Here is a 19,172-nt window from a genome sequence, read left to right as displayed (position 1 = left end):
AAATGGAGGAAAATGTATCAGTGTGCCGACGAGAACATCACTCCCAGCTGGAGGTTGTGCTGGAAATCAGCCCACTTTATACCACGGACACCACACCAGCTGACAGCGAGGTTCCCGTCGACCTCCCGACCACGCTCTTGTGCATTAACTCCAGCCCGGTGTAAGATGGAGTCGCCAAGCATCTGAGAACAAATTAATAAAAATATATGGCTAACAAAATATCGTTTGCTCACATCCTAATTTCTCATGTAGGTTCGGAAGGCCCCAGAATGCCATCTACCCAGTACCCGGATTTTTTTCCTCCGATAAGCCCAAAGCAGCCAACTGTGAAGCCCGACCAATACGAAAACTATGGAACTTAATGCCCGCACAGCCTGGCCGGACCCGTGAAATGCACCTAGCCAAAACTGCTGAAAACTGAGACCTTGTCACAGGGGTTCGGTCAGCGTGGCAGAAAAATGGTTCACTGATAGATGGACGATGAATAAGGAACATATCTATTGCACGAAATGGACACGATGTAACATCTGACTCAGATGAAATTTTAAGTGTTATATTGCGTCCATTTTGATTATTTTTTTGTAATTCTTAATGTGACAATTATATATTTGCCATGCCTATCCAGTCGAACATAATCCCTTAAAAGAGAACGATTGACATTTATACACGAAGGGGCAACAATTTCGCTTACTCTAAAAAGCCCCAAAAATGCCAGTAGGAATGCAGCTCTAAATAGAAATGTTTCATAAGCGTCATAACAGAAATCGGGTAAAATAGCTGAAATATCGGTCAAAATTGTTATGGTGATGGGTAAGCGGACATCTTTAGCCTTTCGTAATTTGAAACAGCCCTCTATAACTTTTTTTACTAGAAATGATTCGCGCAAATCAGGGAAACCCTGCAATTTATGCATGTGATTGACACCAGCTACATACGTATTAATTGTATTGGGTGAAAGATTTTGCTCAAAACAGTGTGATATAAATAGGACCAAATGATTAGGGTTAATAGGGTAAATATTTGGGAAACTAAAAGCACGCAAAAACGCTGAAAAGCACCAAGTGTTGTTCTATAAGCAGCAGGCGTATTGGGAGCTAAACTTGCATCCAACAAACGATTCACTCCTCGTCCCATGTCTGTCAGAGAAACTCGGGGATCATTTGGGGAAATAGGTCTGTCTCTGGTGCCAATTGACGGAACTTGTCTACCTGCAATCGACACAATGCATCACAGAGACTGTTGATAGAGCCGGATAAATGACAGGCTTTTATAGCGATACTGAGTCATAAACACAACAATGTTATTCTTCTTAAGATTACCAAAATTCGGTCAGGCTTAAAGGTCATGACATTTATTATGTCAACCACTGCGCTATTATCACACATGAAAATAATCTTTTTTCCGAGATAACACTTGTCCCCACAAATGCAAAGATACTAACATATGGAACAATTCCAGCACCGTAATGTCTGATGTTATTCCTTTCTCATACCATGACCGTGGCCATGCAGCATATGCCCAATGCCCATTTAAATATATCCCCAAACCTTGGCCTCCTGCACTGTCAGTAAATAGTTTCTAATCTTCATTTGAAACCCACAATTATTGTGAAACATTGAAATAACATTTTAATATGATTTTTTAAAAATTCCAACATCATGACTAAATCAAGCCTTTTGTCTCTGCTAACCCTCAAATGATGGTGAGGCTTAGTAAGACCACATATGCTATTTATAAGCCGTCTACAAAATGGCCGCCTTGCAATAACTGCCCGAAAAGCAAAATTAAACGAACCAATCAAACTTTGCATTTCTTTAAGAATTGTCATAATTTTATTGAGCACTGCCTCAATTTTTTCCACAATTTCAAGGACTTTTTGATGTGGTATACGAACTATCATATTAATTGTATCAAGTTCCAAACCTAAGAACACCAGCACTTCAGTGGGACCCTCAGTTTTTATCATCAGCCAAAGGCACAGACAATTGATTGACACATTCGATAAAGCAATTCATGGCTATTTCACAACTTAACCGGTCTTTAGCTTCGCCTAAGAATTCGTCAAAGAAATGAATTAAACGACCATCTGATATTTTTCTTTTGATTTGAGACTCCAGGAAGGTCGCAAAATTTTCAAAATGTCGAAAACTAATTGAACAACCCATTGGCATAGATTTATCTACATAATATCTGTTCATGAACTGAAATCCTAATAACTCGATATCCTCCAATCTAACAGGAAGTAGTCGAAATGCATTCTTTAAATCCATTTTGAATAATTTACAGTTTCTACCCAAGTCATGTATCATATGTACTGCAACATCAAAACAAGCATATTGAATTGAACATAAATTTGAATCAATAAAATCATTAATAGAAGCATTATCCGGACTGGACAAATGATGTATTAACCTGAAATCGCCAGATTTTTTAGGTACGACACCGATTGGAGAGCACTGTAATTTTTTAAAGGGCGGTCGTGAAAAGGGCCAGCCACCCAACTTGCCAGAATTTCCTTATCTATTTTATGCTTAACGATATAGTTGAATAGTAAAAGCAGATTTCAAATTTGTTGAATCTCTTGATTGCAGTGGGCCAGTGAAATGTAAATTAAAACCATATGAGAAAGCATTAAGAAGTATCTCAGCATAAGCCCGATTTTCATAATTAGCAAGCGCTTTTGAAAGATGGCTTAAGTTTATTGGTGAATGAGCCAGTGACTTTAGGTCTGAACTAATGGGGTCTTGCTGAGCGGATTTGACCACGGTGGGCACCTCGTATGAACCGGGGTCTGTAACTTGGGGTAGCGAATCGAAATGAATGCCCTCGAGCTGATGGAAATGCTTGCTTTTTGAAGCAGGAAGAGGCTGGGTGACTGCCCCCCGCAATGGGAACATGTATGTGAGAATCGACAAGTAGGCCAAGAGCAGGCGCCGTCATTGAAGTCCAGGCACGAGGCACCGACTCCTTGCCCCTTGGCGTTTCAGTACAACTAGGGGCTGACACACCATCCCCTGATAGCGTACAACGCCACCAGAGGTCCGTGTTGATCTCAGCCAAGGATGCAGGGCTGACTTCCTGCCGGAGCTGAATATCATAGGAACGCCAAGCAAAGCCAGCACGCTTGCTGGCTGCCTCCCTGATATTATACATATATTTCAACAAATTGGAGCCTCGTGACTATATGAAACAATATAGACAGACATAAAAATGATAAAAGCATCAGTCCATTGATTGATGTTTTGAATTTGGGATTTGTCCTCCCTTGGCCTTGTCTCGATGGTCCCATTTGGTCCTTGGTGAAGGATCCCCCCCCACCAGAACAATAATCCTGCAACTCCAATGAACGTTTTAACATTAATGTTAAATTTACAAACTGGTTGTTCCAAATGCGTTGTCGGAGCTGCATTGGAACATGTCCAAAGACATCATCGCTCGTACAACGAGTTTGATCAAAAGTGGGACTTGGGAGTGACCCAAACGCACTATCACCACAACACCATGTGACCATTTTGGGAGTTGCGACAGATTGAACAACATGAAATGTCGTGGACACAATATTCGAATCAATGATATTACTTGTAGGGTTTTCTACCGCGGGCTCCAGCAAGGCTGCCTCCATCTCTTCCGCAGGCGTCTTTCGCTTTCGTCCTCGCGGCATTGCGATGTGATACGATTCCTTAACAATAAATTTCAAATGCAACAAGTTTCTCCAGCGCTGGAGATGAAAAGGAAGAGGAATAGACTATTATTTATACCGAAATAACGTATTCATTGAAAATAAATATAAATACAAAGTGGCTTTAATTTTAACGATGAAGCACTTTCTAGTCATCCTGAGCTTGTATTTGTGACATAATATAATAAAATGTTTCCACCAGGGAACAAATGGCTATTCAATTCAGAGACGGCATTAGAAATCAGCACAAAACGCAACAGTATAACAGGAGGACGACCTGTGAACAACATATACACACAGCACAACACTTAAACACAATACTATAATATTTCTAACAATGAAACTAAATGCCAGTTCCTATGTGTGTAATGTTTAGGCATCGTAATATGTTAACCAAACTGAAATAGCTTCAACACATGTACTTGCATTTTCGAACAAAGACTTTGTCTAAATCACCGTACCTGTTGTTAGAACACTGGTCGCGTTTGCAAATTGCGACGCCCTTATCACTTGTGGTCTACTACATTGGTCCTCTGATGGAAGAGATTGTCTTTTAACTCTTAACAACTCTGTGCTCGCCATCCATGGTTTATTGAATGATGGTAGAGGATCTCTGTCAACTCCTGTGTCCGCCTTCGCTAGCAGCGTACAAATTACGGTATAAAATATCGACGATGTTTTATGGAAATACACAATAAGGTATTGTAGCTTTTATAGTTTTTTAAATGCAAGAAATAATTTTAAAATTAAATTTCAAGTAGTGTGTTCACACACAACATAATTTAAGACACGTAAATCTTTATATTGTCATAATCAAACATTGCACCATTCATGAACGATGACAATTAAAAACACACATTTATAAATGGTTTAACAAAAGAGGTTAAAATTTACAATGGAGCGTGAAATAAGTTGGAAAAAAACGATTACTAAACACGCATTTTTTGTTTAAACTCCAATAAGATTTACAATTTGATTATCCATCTGAATGTTTAAAGGAAAAGCAAACTCTAAAAATAAAATGGTAAAATAATTATTTCAGTAAATATTAACTATTAAATTTCACAACGTATGTGTTTTAAAGCCGAAAACGAGTGTATGAACAGGCATGATTGCATTGAATGTTTCTAATGTTCTCGCGTGTTATAGAGTTTAAGCTTGGACAATTTATCGAATTCTTATCAGTTTAAAACAAACCATTATTTTCTTAAAATCAATTAGCGTTTCACAAACAAAATTACGAAACAAACTACAATCTTCTATTATACTGATTCAATACCAATTATTTATTTATCTGTAGAAAACATGGATGATCATAATTTATTAATGTATTAACATTTGTTTAGTGAAACCTGTATGAATGCGTTGTTTGTTCAGTTTCAAATTAAATTTCAACATAGAATGATACCTTATGCTGAACAAATTCACTTGAACAATACGAAGTTGTCTAATTAACTGTTTAAACAAGAACACAAGACGTTTATTGATTTCTTAAGGATTTCCAATAACTTATCAATATAGAAAAGAATCCCCGACGCTAAAAATTAAATAACGGGCGCTGGAAACACACAAGAAAGCAAGTTTAATATTTACTTTTTTATTAGTTGATGTTCGCAAAACATGTTTAGTAAAAGTCTTCTAAGCTGTAATTCTGTAACAAAACCATTCATCTCAAAAAACCCCAACGCAGGAAGATCGCAGAAAGAATTTGTCAGGTAAGGTTAGATGTTATTTAAAAAAGGTATTTATTCAAAACATTAAAAAACCGAAACAACAACAATAATAAATGTTTGTTTCGCCTTACTGGCATACAATTTTATTATAAATTGTGGGATATTTCAAACATTTTAATTGTACTTAATTTTATTCCTTATGTGGGATATCACTTCAGACATCCACCTTCTTATAAACGTTTCATCCAATGCATCAACCAGTTTGTTCGTATTATTGAAGAAAATTAATATATGCGAATAAATATTTCAACAACAGCTTTTTAGAACGTTTTCGGTGTCAATATCAAAAATTACGTTTTAGTTTCAGAAAATAAGGTATTATGCCACCTCTCGTCTTCATGGCGATAGCCTGGCTATTGCCCAGATTCATTCAATGTCAGACACAGGACCAAGTTGAGGCACTTTACAACAATTTGCTGAACGGTCAAAACAAGAACATGCGTCCAGCTGTAAACCACGCCTATCCAACAGACGTAAACGTCTCGTTTGAACTTTTCCAAATATTAGACGTGGACGAGGTAATGGGTAAACTAACAATATCAGGTCTATTAAAAATGGAGTGGTATGATCACCGCATGAGATGGAATCCTATTGATTACGGTGGAGTGTTCACCATAAATGTGCCATCATTCGCGACGTGGAAACCCGATCTAGTTTTGACGGAGCCTATCGACAATGCTTTTGCGTTTGGATATATGCAGAACTGGGTTAATGTCCGGTACTTATACGATGGTATGGCTATTTTTGCTCCTTCTGAAGTTCTTTCGTCGGCTTGCGATATTACTGTCACTTATTACCCATTTGATACGCAGATATGTGAAATAAATCTATATCCATGGGGAATTAACAAACACGAAATTGTATTAAATACATATACAACTGAAGTATCGAAATCAATATTCTCCGAAAATGCGGAGTGGATGTTGGATAAAACGGAAACCTTAACGGGCGTCATGTTTGATACATTTTACTTCTATCGAGTAGTTCTTTATCTTAAACGACGGCCAACTTTTGTAATTGTTAACGTTGTTTTGCCAATTTTCTTCATGAGCGTTCTGAACGTGTTGGTATTTTTTCTACCCGCATCTTCAGGCGAACGAGTCTCATTTGCTATTACAGTTCTACTTGCAATTGCATTTTTCATGACAATTGTTAACGACACTCTTCCGAAATCTTCCAATCCAATACCAACCATATGCTACCTCCTTCTTGGCAGTCTTGTATTGAGCACTTTTATCGTGATGATGACGATCTTCAATCTCAGAATCTATCATCGACCGGCTGAGCAACCTTTATCCAAAATGTATCTAGCCATAGCTTTCTCTGCTAGGAGATGCAGACGTAGATCATTTCGATGCCAAAGCAAACGCATAAAAGCCGATGCCGTTACAGAAATCGATTTGTCAAAAGAAAATGCAATAACGAATAGAAGAGCGTCTGATGAAGATGCCATAAAATGGTCGAGCGCTCATAATAACAAGCGACGAGCTGATGATGCGACGGCGAGTGCTTACGAGGATTACGCTGATTTAGAGGACGTTAACTGGAAGACAGTCAGTGAGGCTCTGGACTCAATTGGCATTGTGATTTCTACTGTGTGGGTTGTTTCCCTTACAATAGCCATTATTGTCATGGTCACGGCATATTCTTAAAAAGTGATAAACCTCTCAATAATATCACATTCGCAAATAAAAGCGTATAGGCACACGTGCATAATCACCTTAGCAACGGGTAAGTAGTGAGTTGCATACTTCAATTTGTTAAGTCTTAATTTTCTGTGATGAATTAGTCATGAATGCTACATTGAACGTATTATGACAAGCAAAGTCATCTGGTATAACGTGTATTGAGTACGTCTTGCTTGGTTTTTTGTACGTGTTTATATGTTGTGCGATTGTAAGTAAATTGTAAAGTCATGCAACTGACATTGTTCGTATTATGCAATTATTATATAGGATACATATATATTCAAGACAATCAATTGGTAATGTACACGGAGTATCAACTCGAGTTATATTTTGAATAATTTTTCACGCATAACAGTAACGGTATATTAAGTGTACGCACATTTTCAAATATTTGTAATAGTATTTGTATTTATGTAGCTTAAGCTTTTTGATAAGCAATAGGTACACATGTACATAGGCTATTTATAAGCATTTCAATAGGATAGCATGAAATTTGTATATGTGTTAAAACATATTTTAGGAAGAGGACACTATCAATAAAATGGAAGAATATGCATAAAAAAACTGCTTTTAACGCATAAAATACATTTTATTAGAATGATCATTTAATGATATCTATGTAATATTACTAAAAATAAGATTACACATTTTTCTTATTTGTGTCATTAAAATATTTCTTTAAACCACCACACAGCAAGCAGTCATGACGTGCTTGCTTTATTTTCGCCGAGCAGTGTAGGAGTTTATGATTTTGAACGTTGTATACCTCTAAAGAACTTTGTGTAGTATCGCCTTATTTCGTATATTCCGTTACCCCGAATGTCGCTGAGTAAGTGCATTAAAGTACAAACATTTGGTAAAAATAAAAACACTATATTTATTTTTTATCATATCACTGCATTGATATCTGACTGATATAACGTTGAATGATATATTGTTTTATGTCAGTTCAACAGGAAAGTATTGTATCAGTCGGTGATAGTAAGAAGGTCATATTACTCGGAATCAACTATAAAGAAATCATATTTAGTAAATTCGAATTAGATTCTACAAAACTAAAAATTTGATACCAAGATATAATATATTTTAAACTCAAAATGCAACACAAACAGCAAAAAACATGTTTTACAAATATTAAGCGCAAGTGATCATGACGTCATTATTAAAACGTGAAAAGGGCCAGCCACCCAACTTGCCAGAATTTCCTTATCTATTTTATGCTTAACGATATAGTTGAATTGTAAAGCAGATTTCAAATTTGTTGAATCTCTTGATTGCAGTGGGCCAGTGAAATGTAAATTAAAACCATATGAGAAAGCATTAAGAAGTATCTCAGCATAAGCCCGATTTTCATAATTAGCAAGCGCTTTTGAAAGATGGCTTAAGTTTATTGGTGAATGAGCCAGTGACTTTAGGTCTGAACTAATGGGGTCTTGCTGAGCGGATTTGACCACGGTGGGCACCTCGTATGAACCGGGGTCTGTAACTTGGGGTAGCGAATCGAAATGAATGCCCTCGAGCTGATGGAAATGCTTGCTTTTTGAAGCAGGAAGAGGCTGGGTGACTGCCCCCCGCAATGGGAACATGTATGTGAGAATCGACAAGTAGGCCAATAGCAGGCGCCGTCATTTAAGTCCAGGCACGAGGCACCGACTCCTTGCCCCTTGGCGTTTCAGTACAACTAGGGGCTGACACACCATCCCCTGATAGCGTACAACGCCACCAGAGGTCCGTGTTGATCTCAGCCAAGGATGCAGGGCTGACTTCCTGCCGGAGCTGAATATCATAGGAACGCCAAGCAAAGCCAGCACGCTTGCTGGCTGCCTCCCTGATATTATACATATATTTCAACAAATTGGAGCCTCGTGACTATATGAAACAATATAGACAGACATAAAAATGATAAAAGCATCAGTCCATTGATTGATGTTTTGAATTTGGGATTTGTCCTCCCTTGGCCTTGTCTCGATGGTCCCATTTGGTCCTTGGTGAAGGATCCCCCCCACCAGAACAATAATCCTGCAACTCCAATGAACGTTTTAACATTAATGTTAAATTTACAAACTGGTTGTTCCAAATGCGTTGTCGGAGCTGCATTGGAACATGTCCGAAGACATCATCGCTCGTACAACGAGTTTGATCAAAAGTGGGACTTGGGAGTGACCCAAACGCACTATCACCACAACACCATGTGACCATTTTGGGAGTTGCGACAGATTGAACAACATGAAATGTCGTGGACACAATATTCGAATCAATGATATTACTTGTAGGGTTTTCTACCGCGGGCTCCAGCAAGGCTGCCTCCATCTCTTCCGCAGGCGTCTTTCGCTTTCGTCCTCGCGGCATTGCGATGTGATACGATTTTTTAACAATAAATTTCAAATGCAACAAGTTTCTCCAGCGCTGGAGATGAAAAGGAAGAGGAATAGACTATTATTTATACCGAAATAACGTATTCATTGAAAATAAATATAAATACAAAGTGGCTTTAATTTTAACGATGAAGCACTTTCTAGTCATCCTGAGCTTGTATTTGTGACATAATATAATAAAATGTTTCCACCAGGGAACAAATGGCTATTCAATTCAGAGACGGCATTAGAAATCAGCACAAAACGCAACAGTATAACAGGAGGACGACCTGTGAACAACATATACACACAGCACAACACTTAAACACAATACTATAATATGTCTAACAATGAAACTAAATGCCAGTTCCTATGTGTGTAATGTTTAGGCATCGTAATATGTTAACCAAACTGAAATAGCTTCAACACATGTACTTGCATTTTCGAACAAAGACTTTGTCTAAATCACCGTACCTGTTGTTAGAACACTGGTCGCGTTTGCAAATTGCGACGCCCTTATCACTTGTGGTCTACTACATTGGTCCTCTGATGGAAGAGATTGTCTTTTAACTCTTAACAACTCTGTGCTCGCCATCCATGGTTTATTGAATGATGGTAGAGGATCTCTGTCAACTCCTGTGTCCGCCTTCGCTAGCAGCGTACAAATTACGGTATAAAATATCGACGATGTTTTATGGAAATACACAATGAGGTATTGTAGCTTTTATAGTTTTTTAAATGCAAGAAATAATTTTAAAATTAAATTTCAAGTAGTGTGTTCACACACAACATAATTTAAGACACGTAAATCTTTATATTGTCATAATCAAACATTGCACCATTCATGAACGATGACAATTAAAAACACACATTTATAAATGGTTTAACAAAAGAGGTTAAAATTTACAATGGAGCGTGAAATAAGTTGGAAAAAAACGATTACTAAACACGCATTTTTTGTTTAAACTCCAATAAGATTTACAATTTGATTATCCATCTGAATGTTTAAAGGAAAAGCAAACTCTAAAAATAAAATGGTAAAATAATTATTTCAGTAAATATTAACTATTAAATTTCACAACGTATGTGTTTTAAAGCCGAAAACGAGTGTATGAACAGGCATGATTGCATTGAATGTTTCTAATGTTCTCGCGTGTTATAGAGTTTAAGCTTGGACAATTTATCGAATTCTTATCAGTTTAAAACAAACCATTATTTTCTTAAAATCAATTAGCGTTTCACAAACAAAATTACGAAACAAACTACAATCTTCTATTATACTGATTCAATACCAATTATTTATTTATCTGTAGAAAACATGGATGATCATAATTTATTAATGTATTAACATTTGTTTAGTGAAACCTGTATGAATGCGTTGTTTGTTCAGTTTCAAATTAAATTTCAACATAGAATGATACCTTATGCTGAACAAATTCACTTGAACAATACGAAGTTGTCTAATTAACTGTTTAAACAAGAACACAAGACGTTTATTGATTTCTTAAGGATTTCCAATAACTTATCAATATAGAAAAGAATCCCCGACGCTAAAAATTAAATAACGGGCGCTGGAAACACACAAGAAAGCAAGTTTAATATTTACTTTTTTATTAGTTGATGTTCGCAAAACATGTTAAGTAAAAGTCTTCTAAGCTGTAATTCTGTAACAAAACCATTCATCTCAAAAAACCCCAACGCAGGAAGATCGCAGAAAGAATTTGTCAGGTAAGGTTAGATGTTATTTAAAAAAGGTATTTATTCAAAACATTAAAAAACCGAAACAACAACAATAATAAATGTTTGTTTCGCCTTACTGGCATACAATTTTATTATAAATTGTGGGATATTTCAAACATTTTAATTGTACTTAATTTTATTCCTTATGTGGGATATCACTTCAGACATCCACCTTCTTATAAACGTTTCATCCAATGCATCAACCAGTTTGTTCGTATTATTGAAGAAAATTAATATATGCGAATAAATATTTCAACAACAGCTTTTTAGAACGTTTTCGGTGTCAATATCAAAAATTACGTTTTAGTTTCAGAAAATAAGGTATTATGCCACCTCTCGTCTTCATGGCGATAGCCTGGCTATTGCCCAGATTCATTCAATGTCAGACACAGGACCAAGTTGAGGCACTTTACAACAATTTGCTGAACGGTCAAAACAAGAACATGCGTCCAGCTGTAAACCACGCCTATCCAACAGACGTAAACGTCTCGTTTGAACTTTTCCAAATATTAGACGTGGACGAGGTAATGGGTAAACTAACAATATCAGGTCTATTAAAAATGGAGTGGTATAATCACCGCATGAGATGGAATCCTATTGATTACGGTGGAGTGTTCACCATAAATGTGCCATCATTCGCGACGTGGAAACCCGATCTAGTTTTGACGGAGCCTATCGACAATGCTTTTGCGTTTGGATATATGCAGAACTGGGTTAATGTCCGGTACTTATACGATGGTATGGCTATTTTTGCTCCTTCTGAAGTTCTTTCGTCGGCTTGCGATATTACTGTCACTTATTACCCATTTGATACGCAGATATGTGAAATAAATCTATATCCATGGGGAATTAACAAACACGAAATTGTATTAAATACATATACAACTGAAGTATCGAAATCAATATTCTCCGAAAATGCGGAGTGGATGTTGGATAAAACGGAAACCTTAACGGGCGTCATGTTTGATACATTTTACTTCTATCGAGTAGTTCTTTATCTTAAACGACGGCCAACTTTTGTAATTGTTAACGTTGTTTTGCCAATTTTCTTCATGAGCGTTCTGAACGTGTTGGTATTTTTTCTACCCGCATCTTCAGGCGAACGAGTCTCATTTGCTATTACAGTTCTACTTGCAATTGCATTTTTCATGACAATTGTTAACGACACTCTTCCGAAATCTTCCAATCCAATACCAACCATATGCTACCTCCTTCTTGGCAGTCTTGTATTGAGCACTTTTATCGTGATGATGACGATCTTCAATCTCAGAATCTATCATCGACCGGCTGAGCAACCTTTATCCAAAATGTATCTAGCCATAGCTTTCTCTGCTAGGAGATGCAGACGTAGATCATTTCGATGCCAAAGCAAACGCATAAAAGCCGATGCCGTTACAGAAATCGATTTGTCAAAAGAAAATGCAATAACGAATAGAAGAGCGTCTGATGAAGATGCCATAAAATGGTCGAGCGCTCATAATAACAAGCGACGAGCTGATGATGCGACGGCGAGTGCTTACGAGGATTACGCTGATTTAGAGGACGTTAACTGGAAGACAGTCAGTGAGGCTCTGGACTCAATTGGCATTGTGATTTCTACTGTGTGGGTTGTTTCCCTTACAATAGCCATTATTGTCATGGTCACGGCATATTCTTAAAAAGTGATAAACCTCTCAATAATATCACATTCGCAAATAAAAGCGTATAGGCACACGTGCATAATCACCTTAGCAACGGGTAAGTAGTGAGTTGCATACTTCAATTTGTTAAGTCTTAATTTTCTGTGATGAATTAGTCATGAATGCTACATTGAACGTATTATGACAAGCAAAGTCATCTGGTATAACGTGTATTGAGTACGTCTTGCTTGGTTTTTTGTACGTGTTTATATGTTGTGCGATTGTAAGTAAATTGTAAAGTCATGCAACTGACATTGTTCGTATTATGCAATTATTATATAGGATACATATATATTCAAGACAATCAATTGGTAATGTACACGGAGTATCAACTCGAGTTATATTTTGAATAATTTTTCACGCATAACAGTAACGGTATATTAAGTGTACGCACATTTTCAAATATTTGTAATAGTATTTGTATTTATGTAGCTTAAGCTTTTTGATAAGCAATAGGTACACATGTACATAGGCTATTTATAAGCATTTCAATAGGATAGCATGAAATTTGTATATGTGTTAAAACATATTTTAGGAAGAGGACACTATCAATAAAATGGAAGAATATGCATAAAAAAACTGCTTTTAACGCATAAAATACATTTTATTAGAATGATCATTTAATGATATCTATGTAATATTACTAAAAATAAGATTACACATTTTTCTTATTTGTGTCATTAAAATATTTCTTTAAACCACCACACAGCAAGCAGTCATGACGTGCTTGCTTTATTTTCGCCGAGCAGTGTAGGAGTTTATGATTTTGAACGTTGTATACCTCTAAAGAACTTTGTGTAGTATCGCCTTATTTCGTATATTCCGTTACCCCGAATGTCGCTGAGTAAGTGCATTAAAGTACAAACATTTGGTAAAAATAAAAACACTATATTTATTTTTTATCATATCACTGCATTGATATCTGACTGATATAACGTTGAATGATATATTGTTTTATGTCAGTTCAACAGGAAAGTATTGTATCAGTCGGTGATAGTAAGAAGGTCATATTACTCGGAATCAACTATAAAGAAATCATATTTAGTAAATTCGAATTAGATTCTACAAAACTAAAAATTTGATACCAAGATATAATATATTTTAAACTCAAAATGCAACACAAACAGCAAAAAACATGTTTTACAAATATTAAGCGCAAGTGATCATGACGTCATTATTAAAACGCTAATAATGCAGCTTTTTAGCGATATTTTATTTATTATTTATTTAAAATCGGGAACATAGAGGTATACTAAACAGAAAAGCGAGACGAATAAAATAACGGCTCGGCTAGCCCCGCCGTTATATTATTCTAAGCCTTGCCTGATATATTACAATTTTATCAGGCAGTAATCTGTTATTCTCTATTGATATTCACGTCAGATTTTGGATTCAGAATACCCTGGCAAAAGTAATAGTGCATTATTCTCGAAGGAGCCGCATCATAGTATAATATAAATCTTTTAACTAAAAAGTGCACGAAATAAAGCATTTTTTGCCGAAATGATAGTATACATTTAAAAAAAAGCAAATAAATTTACAAGTAATACTTTCTTTTCTTCTTTAAAAAAACTGTTTTCGGAAAAAAACATGAATCACAAGCACGGTGTTAACGAGGAGAAATCCCGTTGGGTTATCAATAAAAGCATTTCTTTTTTGACCGTTTTACTGTGAACCCATGCTTAACAAAAACAAAAAAAAGAACATTTATTCAACAATGAAATAAATAATAAAACATCTGCTTTCCTTTGAAATACAGAAATTGAATGAGACAGTGAAGTTCTCAATTTTATTATCATTTTGATGAAAGTATTCATATTCAATATGAAAATAAAGAAATGTATTGCAAAATTAAATATATTCTTAAATTATTTGAAGTTAAGGATACACACAGAAGAAGAAATGCCCTTTTTTTAAACAAAATTGAAACACACAAACAAAAATTGATCCACATCAATCAATATTATTTAAGTGACACTTAATATTCATATACAGTTTTCATAAAACAATGCCCGTACAATTACAAAAACATCGTTGTCGTATTTGTTCGCTTTTCGTTTGTTCTTTTTCAACTGTATTGTTAATTGAAAAGTACAGAAACACAGGATGAAAGAAATTACTATTTTTGTTATATTTATCCATAATACATAATACTGTTAAACATATAATCGAATATATGTCGTGTGTGAGAGAGTGTGAGTGATGTGTGTGCGCGTGTAAGTGTATGTGTTTATGAACATATGTGAGAAAGGAAGTATACTTATCATCAGCGAAATGTAAAATTCTACTTCTATGTTTTATATTGTGTTATTTACTTTCATATGTTTTTCTTTTCTCGCCTGTATATGCGTGCATGTTTATGTATGTGTTTTTGAGTATGTGTGTGCATGCGGGTGGGTAAGAGAGTTGGTACTTTATGAAAACGTAAAACCACTCATTTGTGTACATTACTACTTTGTGTAATTGATGACTTCATAAGAGTGCATTAATAAATGAGAATAAATAAATAAACAGAGCTAGTGTTTATAAATCGTTTGACTTGGAAGGACAGCTATCATATTTTAAATAATAGTATTCCTTATTCCAAACGTGACAACGCGCTCGCACTTAACACTGTTTAATGTAAACCTTATAAATGTTGAAAATTGTGGTATATGCGGAATCTGTCTTAAAAGAATACACTGAATTTGGTACACATTTTTTGAAGAAAAAAAAGATATCACTCAAAAAACGAATAAATATTGGAAACCAAAATACATACAGACAGCAAAAACAACACACACACACACACACACACACATAATTATTACAGCAATGAAGTAAATTGATTTAACAAATGCTTCTCATCTAATGATTTGAAAATAAGGACCAATTATCGTAGTATAAGCATTTAAAAAGAGAACTGCAACGCGCAAGTCCATTGTATCATATGTCAAGGGAAAATGAGTATGGCTTTACCTTTGACCAGCTGAGGACAAGTATTTCACGAAACATGCCTTCTCAACAGGGCGAAACGTTTGAGGATGTGTACGCTAAATTGCCGTTTGAATGAATCAACAGTCTGTAGCATCTGTAATGTGAACATTGGAGAAGAGAATGAAAATGAGTTTTGAAGCATGGACGCTTCTCTTTCACGCAAAGTTTATTGACCACATGGTAAACATTTGTGAGGAGTTTGAGCAAACAATACGCCATGTGACGCATTTATAGGGTGTATACCTGGGATTACTTAAAATATGAATGATGAAGTTAAAGTCCGGACAATCTCGGACAACCATTTGCACGCAGGCACTAAATAACATACTTTGCCAATTATGTGCTAGTGCTTTACCACAGGTGGGATCGAAAATCAATACCAGAAAATATCTTACAAACTCAGCTATGTAATAATATGTAACAGTTTGAGTTATGATCCGAACGTCGACTTGCTGACAGGAAGCTGTTTGATTGTCGTATAAAAAGGCTAAGTTGTGTGAGATTACTGTCTAATTGAATTGGATAAAGACGTTCTTTTGTCACATCATGTACAATACATAAGTTCATTGTCTCGTAATTACGATATTTTCAGAGTAACAATTTTGCAATAGGAAAACAATAATTATAGTATTTCCGGATATTTGGTCAGAATTATGAGTTATTGTTATCAAAATATACCTACTCAAAATAATTACTAATTATTCTTAATTTAAATTCCCCTTATAAGGAGTAAGATTCGTCTTATCGAGGCTTACTATCTCGTAATATGGTACACATTTCACAGATTTTTAAACATTCTTGCTTTAACTGCATGTAGTAATCGTAATACTTACCACATGACGACTTTTTCCAGTCTGCAGTATATTTCGATTGTACTTTTCAACTTAACAAATTTTTGCATTCTTTTGCTGAAATATCCTTAGAATGATCAGACCAAGTAAAAGGAAGATTTGACTCAAAATATAACTTCTAGCGTGTCAACATGCCTTGTTAATTTGACCAAATAACCTAGGCCGTTACCTCACAAGAACCAGTTTAAAACTCGGCCGAGATATTATAAGTACAATTGTTCACAATAAGTTTCATGAATATTGGACAAAAAAAGTTGACTCCTAGGGTGTAAAAAAGTTTTTCCGCAAGTCATTTAAGGAAAACTGCCACTCTTCCCATGCGGCCTTTTTGTTAAACCACAACCATTTTAATATTAAGCCGCGGTATAACTAGAACACATGTTTATGGACTTATGTTACTTAATGTAAAAATGAATGGTGTTTTTGTTTAAAAGTTTACTTTAGCATCGAGCCTTGGACAAAAATAATAGCTTTCCTTTTCTTTCGATGTACTGCCTGTTTCAAGTGGCAAGTTCGTTTTATTTGCTTTTCATAACAAATGAGTGTGAAAAAGCTTTTGTCTGCTATTTCGTTTCGAGCAATACTGATCTGTTTGATGCTACCTCCTAGTACAATAAGTGACATGTACATATACCAGTCGTGCTGTTTATTCATATCAAATGCCTACTTTACATTAGAAAAACATAAAGCAGACGGCTCTTTATAAAAATCATGGTAGTGTGATTTGTATTCCAATACATTTATTTTGAACTCGTAAAATAAGCTAAGGAACTATATTTTCGGAAATTATCCAATATTTTTTTTTATTGCAACATGCGTTGCTTGCCTTTGGCCCGATCAAACTGTATTTAAGTTTGTTTTTATGAAACTAAACAAGTTTCAAAAAACAATTACGTATATAAATAATGTATATGAAAATGTCATCAATTCGATACATTTGTTTGTCATTCATGTACGCATACATGTACACGATTAACAAAATACCTGAACGTGTGACCTTGGCGTGGTACCTATGTGCATGTTTATAGTCACTCGTAATTTCGTCTTATTATCATGATAATAACTGACGACACGTTCCATAAAAACATCATTGATAGCAAATTCATTCATGTAAGGGTTGCATTTCTTATATTTGAATTTGAACATTGATCTAGGAACCTGGTTCGTGGGACACACCGTTTCATCGTTTTTATATATTACTTTCGACATGTTATTTAAAATCTAGCCATGCCTCAAAAAGGAATGCTCCTTTACAGGACTCAGAGGCACATATAACGAAACACTTATAAAATTTTAGTTACACTAAACTAAACATATCACCTTGAAATTCTGAACATTAATGTTTAAGAAAATGTTCTTCATATCTGCTTTTAAATCATGCATCGATGATACTCTCATAGTACTAGCCCTTGTGGGGGTTGTTTCGTCATATAGACGTATGCGAACAATTTGGATTTTCTGCATATAGTGCCTTTTCTTAGGACAATAGATACAATTGTACAAAATACAAGTTTTTTACTCATATTTACTGTAGAAAATAGTTCAGTGAACACGTGTCGTTCGTAACAGCAGCCATGGGGATGAAAATTACCTCGTACCGTAAGAGCAACTCATTTATAACACAATCATCAAATCAAACATAACGAACGTTTTCTATGCCCGCAAACATATCCAAACCTAAACTTGTAAAACATTGTGTGACGAATTGAACATGACTCGACCTATAACATTTCGCAGCTTACGGGAACTTAAATCGTCCCGTAGTCTGGAATAGATAACATTCTATCGCCATTCAGCTGTGTGAAAACTGTATTTGATTCTTCCATAATTAGATGTGTACTTCATCCTGATCCGTACCGTTAACATATTATCAGCAAGTTGCGTTAACAGTTTTGAAAAAAAAACATTGTCAGGATAATACATTGTAGGAATATGAAAACATTCTTGAAAAAAATGTCATGCAAAATTGCAGACTTTTCTTAAACGATTGGTTAGAATTTGACTGAAAATGTGCACAAACACATGTATACCATTTAATCCAAATACTTGTTTAATTGATCATGTTTTCACTACAAATGTCAAGAACATGACCTGGTCAGTAAGCGACCGAAACGCACACACAACTGTCGCAAAGACTAGTATTATTTACACAACATTACATATAGACATATATAAAGCAGTAGGCAGACATGCAAGCGGGCGTAAGGGAAGGTATCGTTCGAACCAAGATAGGTAGATTTTTTTTAATTCGAGAGACAGAGGGCGGATACAGTAGTAAGTAAGGTTTATTTGCCTTCTTGTGATTACTAGATCCATCAACTCACCAGGGTTAAAACAAACATTGCGACAACACAAAACTTCCAAAACGCCAACCTGGCATCACCCAAAAGAGGGGGTTCACCATCAGATGGAACAAGTTTCGGCAGTGACAATGACATTGTGCTCACCACTATCAAACTTAAGTTAAACAAA

At 35.6% G+C, this 19,172-nt stretch overlaps 2 protein-coding genes across 2 annotated transcripts; both read left to right on the top strand.

Annotated features, from left to right (window-relative positions):
* Positions 1-5,750: 5,750 nt before the first annotated feature.
* Positions 5,751-7,064, top strand: LOC127875099 (acetylcholine receptor subunit alpha-like). The gene is made up of 2 exons (XM_052419921.1): positions 5,751-6,144; positions 6,397-7,064. The coding sequence occupies exons 1-2, from the start codon at positions 5,751-5,753 to the stop codon at positions 7,062-7,064; spliced, it is 1,062 nt and encodes a 353-aa protein (XP_052275881.1).
* Positions 7,065-11,538: 4,474 nt separating this feature from the next.
* Positions 11,539-12,852, top strand: LOC127875093 (acetylcholine receptor subunit alpha-type unc-38-like). Its single transcript, XM_052419912.1, has 2 exons — positions 11,539-11,725; positions 12,185-12,852. Exons 1-2 carry the CDS (start codon positions 11,539-11,541, stop codon positions 12,850-12,852), a joined length of 855 nt encoding a protein of 284 aa, XP_052275872.1.
* The last annotated feature ends 6,320 nt before the right edge of the window (positions 12,853-19,172 follow it).

Source organism: Dreissena polymorpha, chromosome 3 (assembly GCF_020536995.1).
Source record: "Dreissena polymorpha isolate Duluth1 chromosome 3, UMN_Dpol_1.0, whole genome shotgun sequence".
NCBI classification, from domain to species: Eukaryota; Metazoa; Mollusca; class Bivalvia; order Myida; family Dreissenidae; genus Dreissena; species Dreissena polymorpha.
This window is presented reverse-complemented; position numbering and strand designations above follow the sequence as displayed.

Excerpts from the sequence above, each read along its gene's own strand:
- LOC127875099 (XM_052419921.1), top strand. The coding sequence starts at position 5,751 with ATGGCGATAGCCTGGCTATTGCCCAGATTCATTCAATGTCAGACACAG. Across the intron at positions 6,145-6,396 it reads TGTCCGGTACTTATACGATG|TTCTTTATCTTAAACGACGG; the intron begins GTATGGCTATTT and ends TCTATCGAGTAG.
- LOC127875093 (XM_052419912.1), top strand. The coding sequence starts at position 11,539 with ATGGCGATAGCCTGGCTATTGCCCAGATTCATTCAATGTCAGACACAG. Across the intron at positions 11,726-12,184 it reads AGACGTGGACGAGGTAATGG|TTCTTTATCTTAAACGACGG; the intron begins GTAAACTAACAA and ends TCTATCGAGTAG.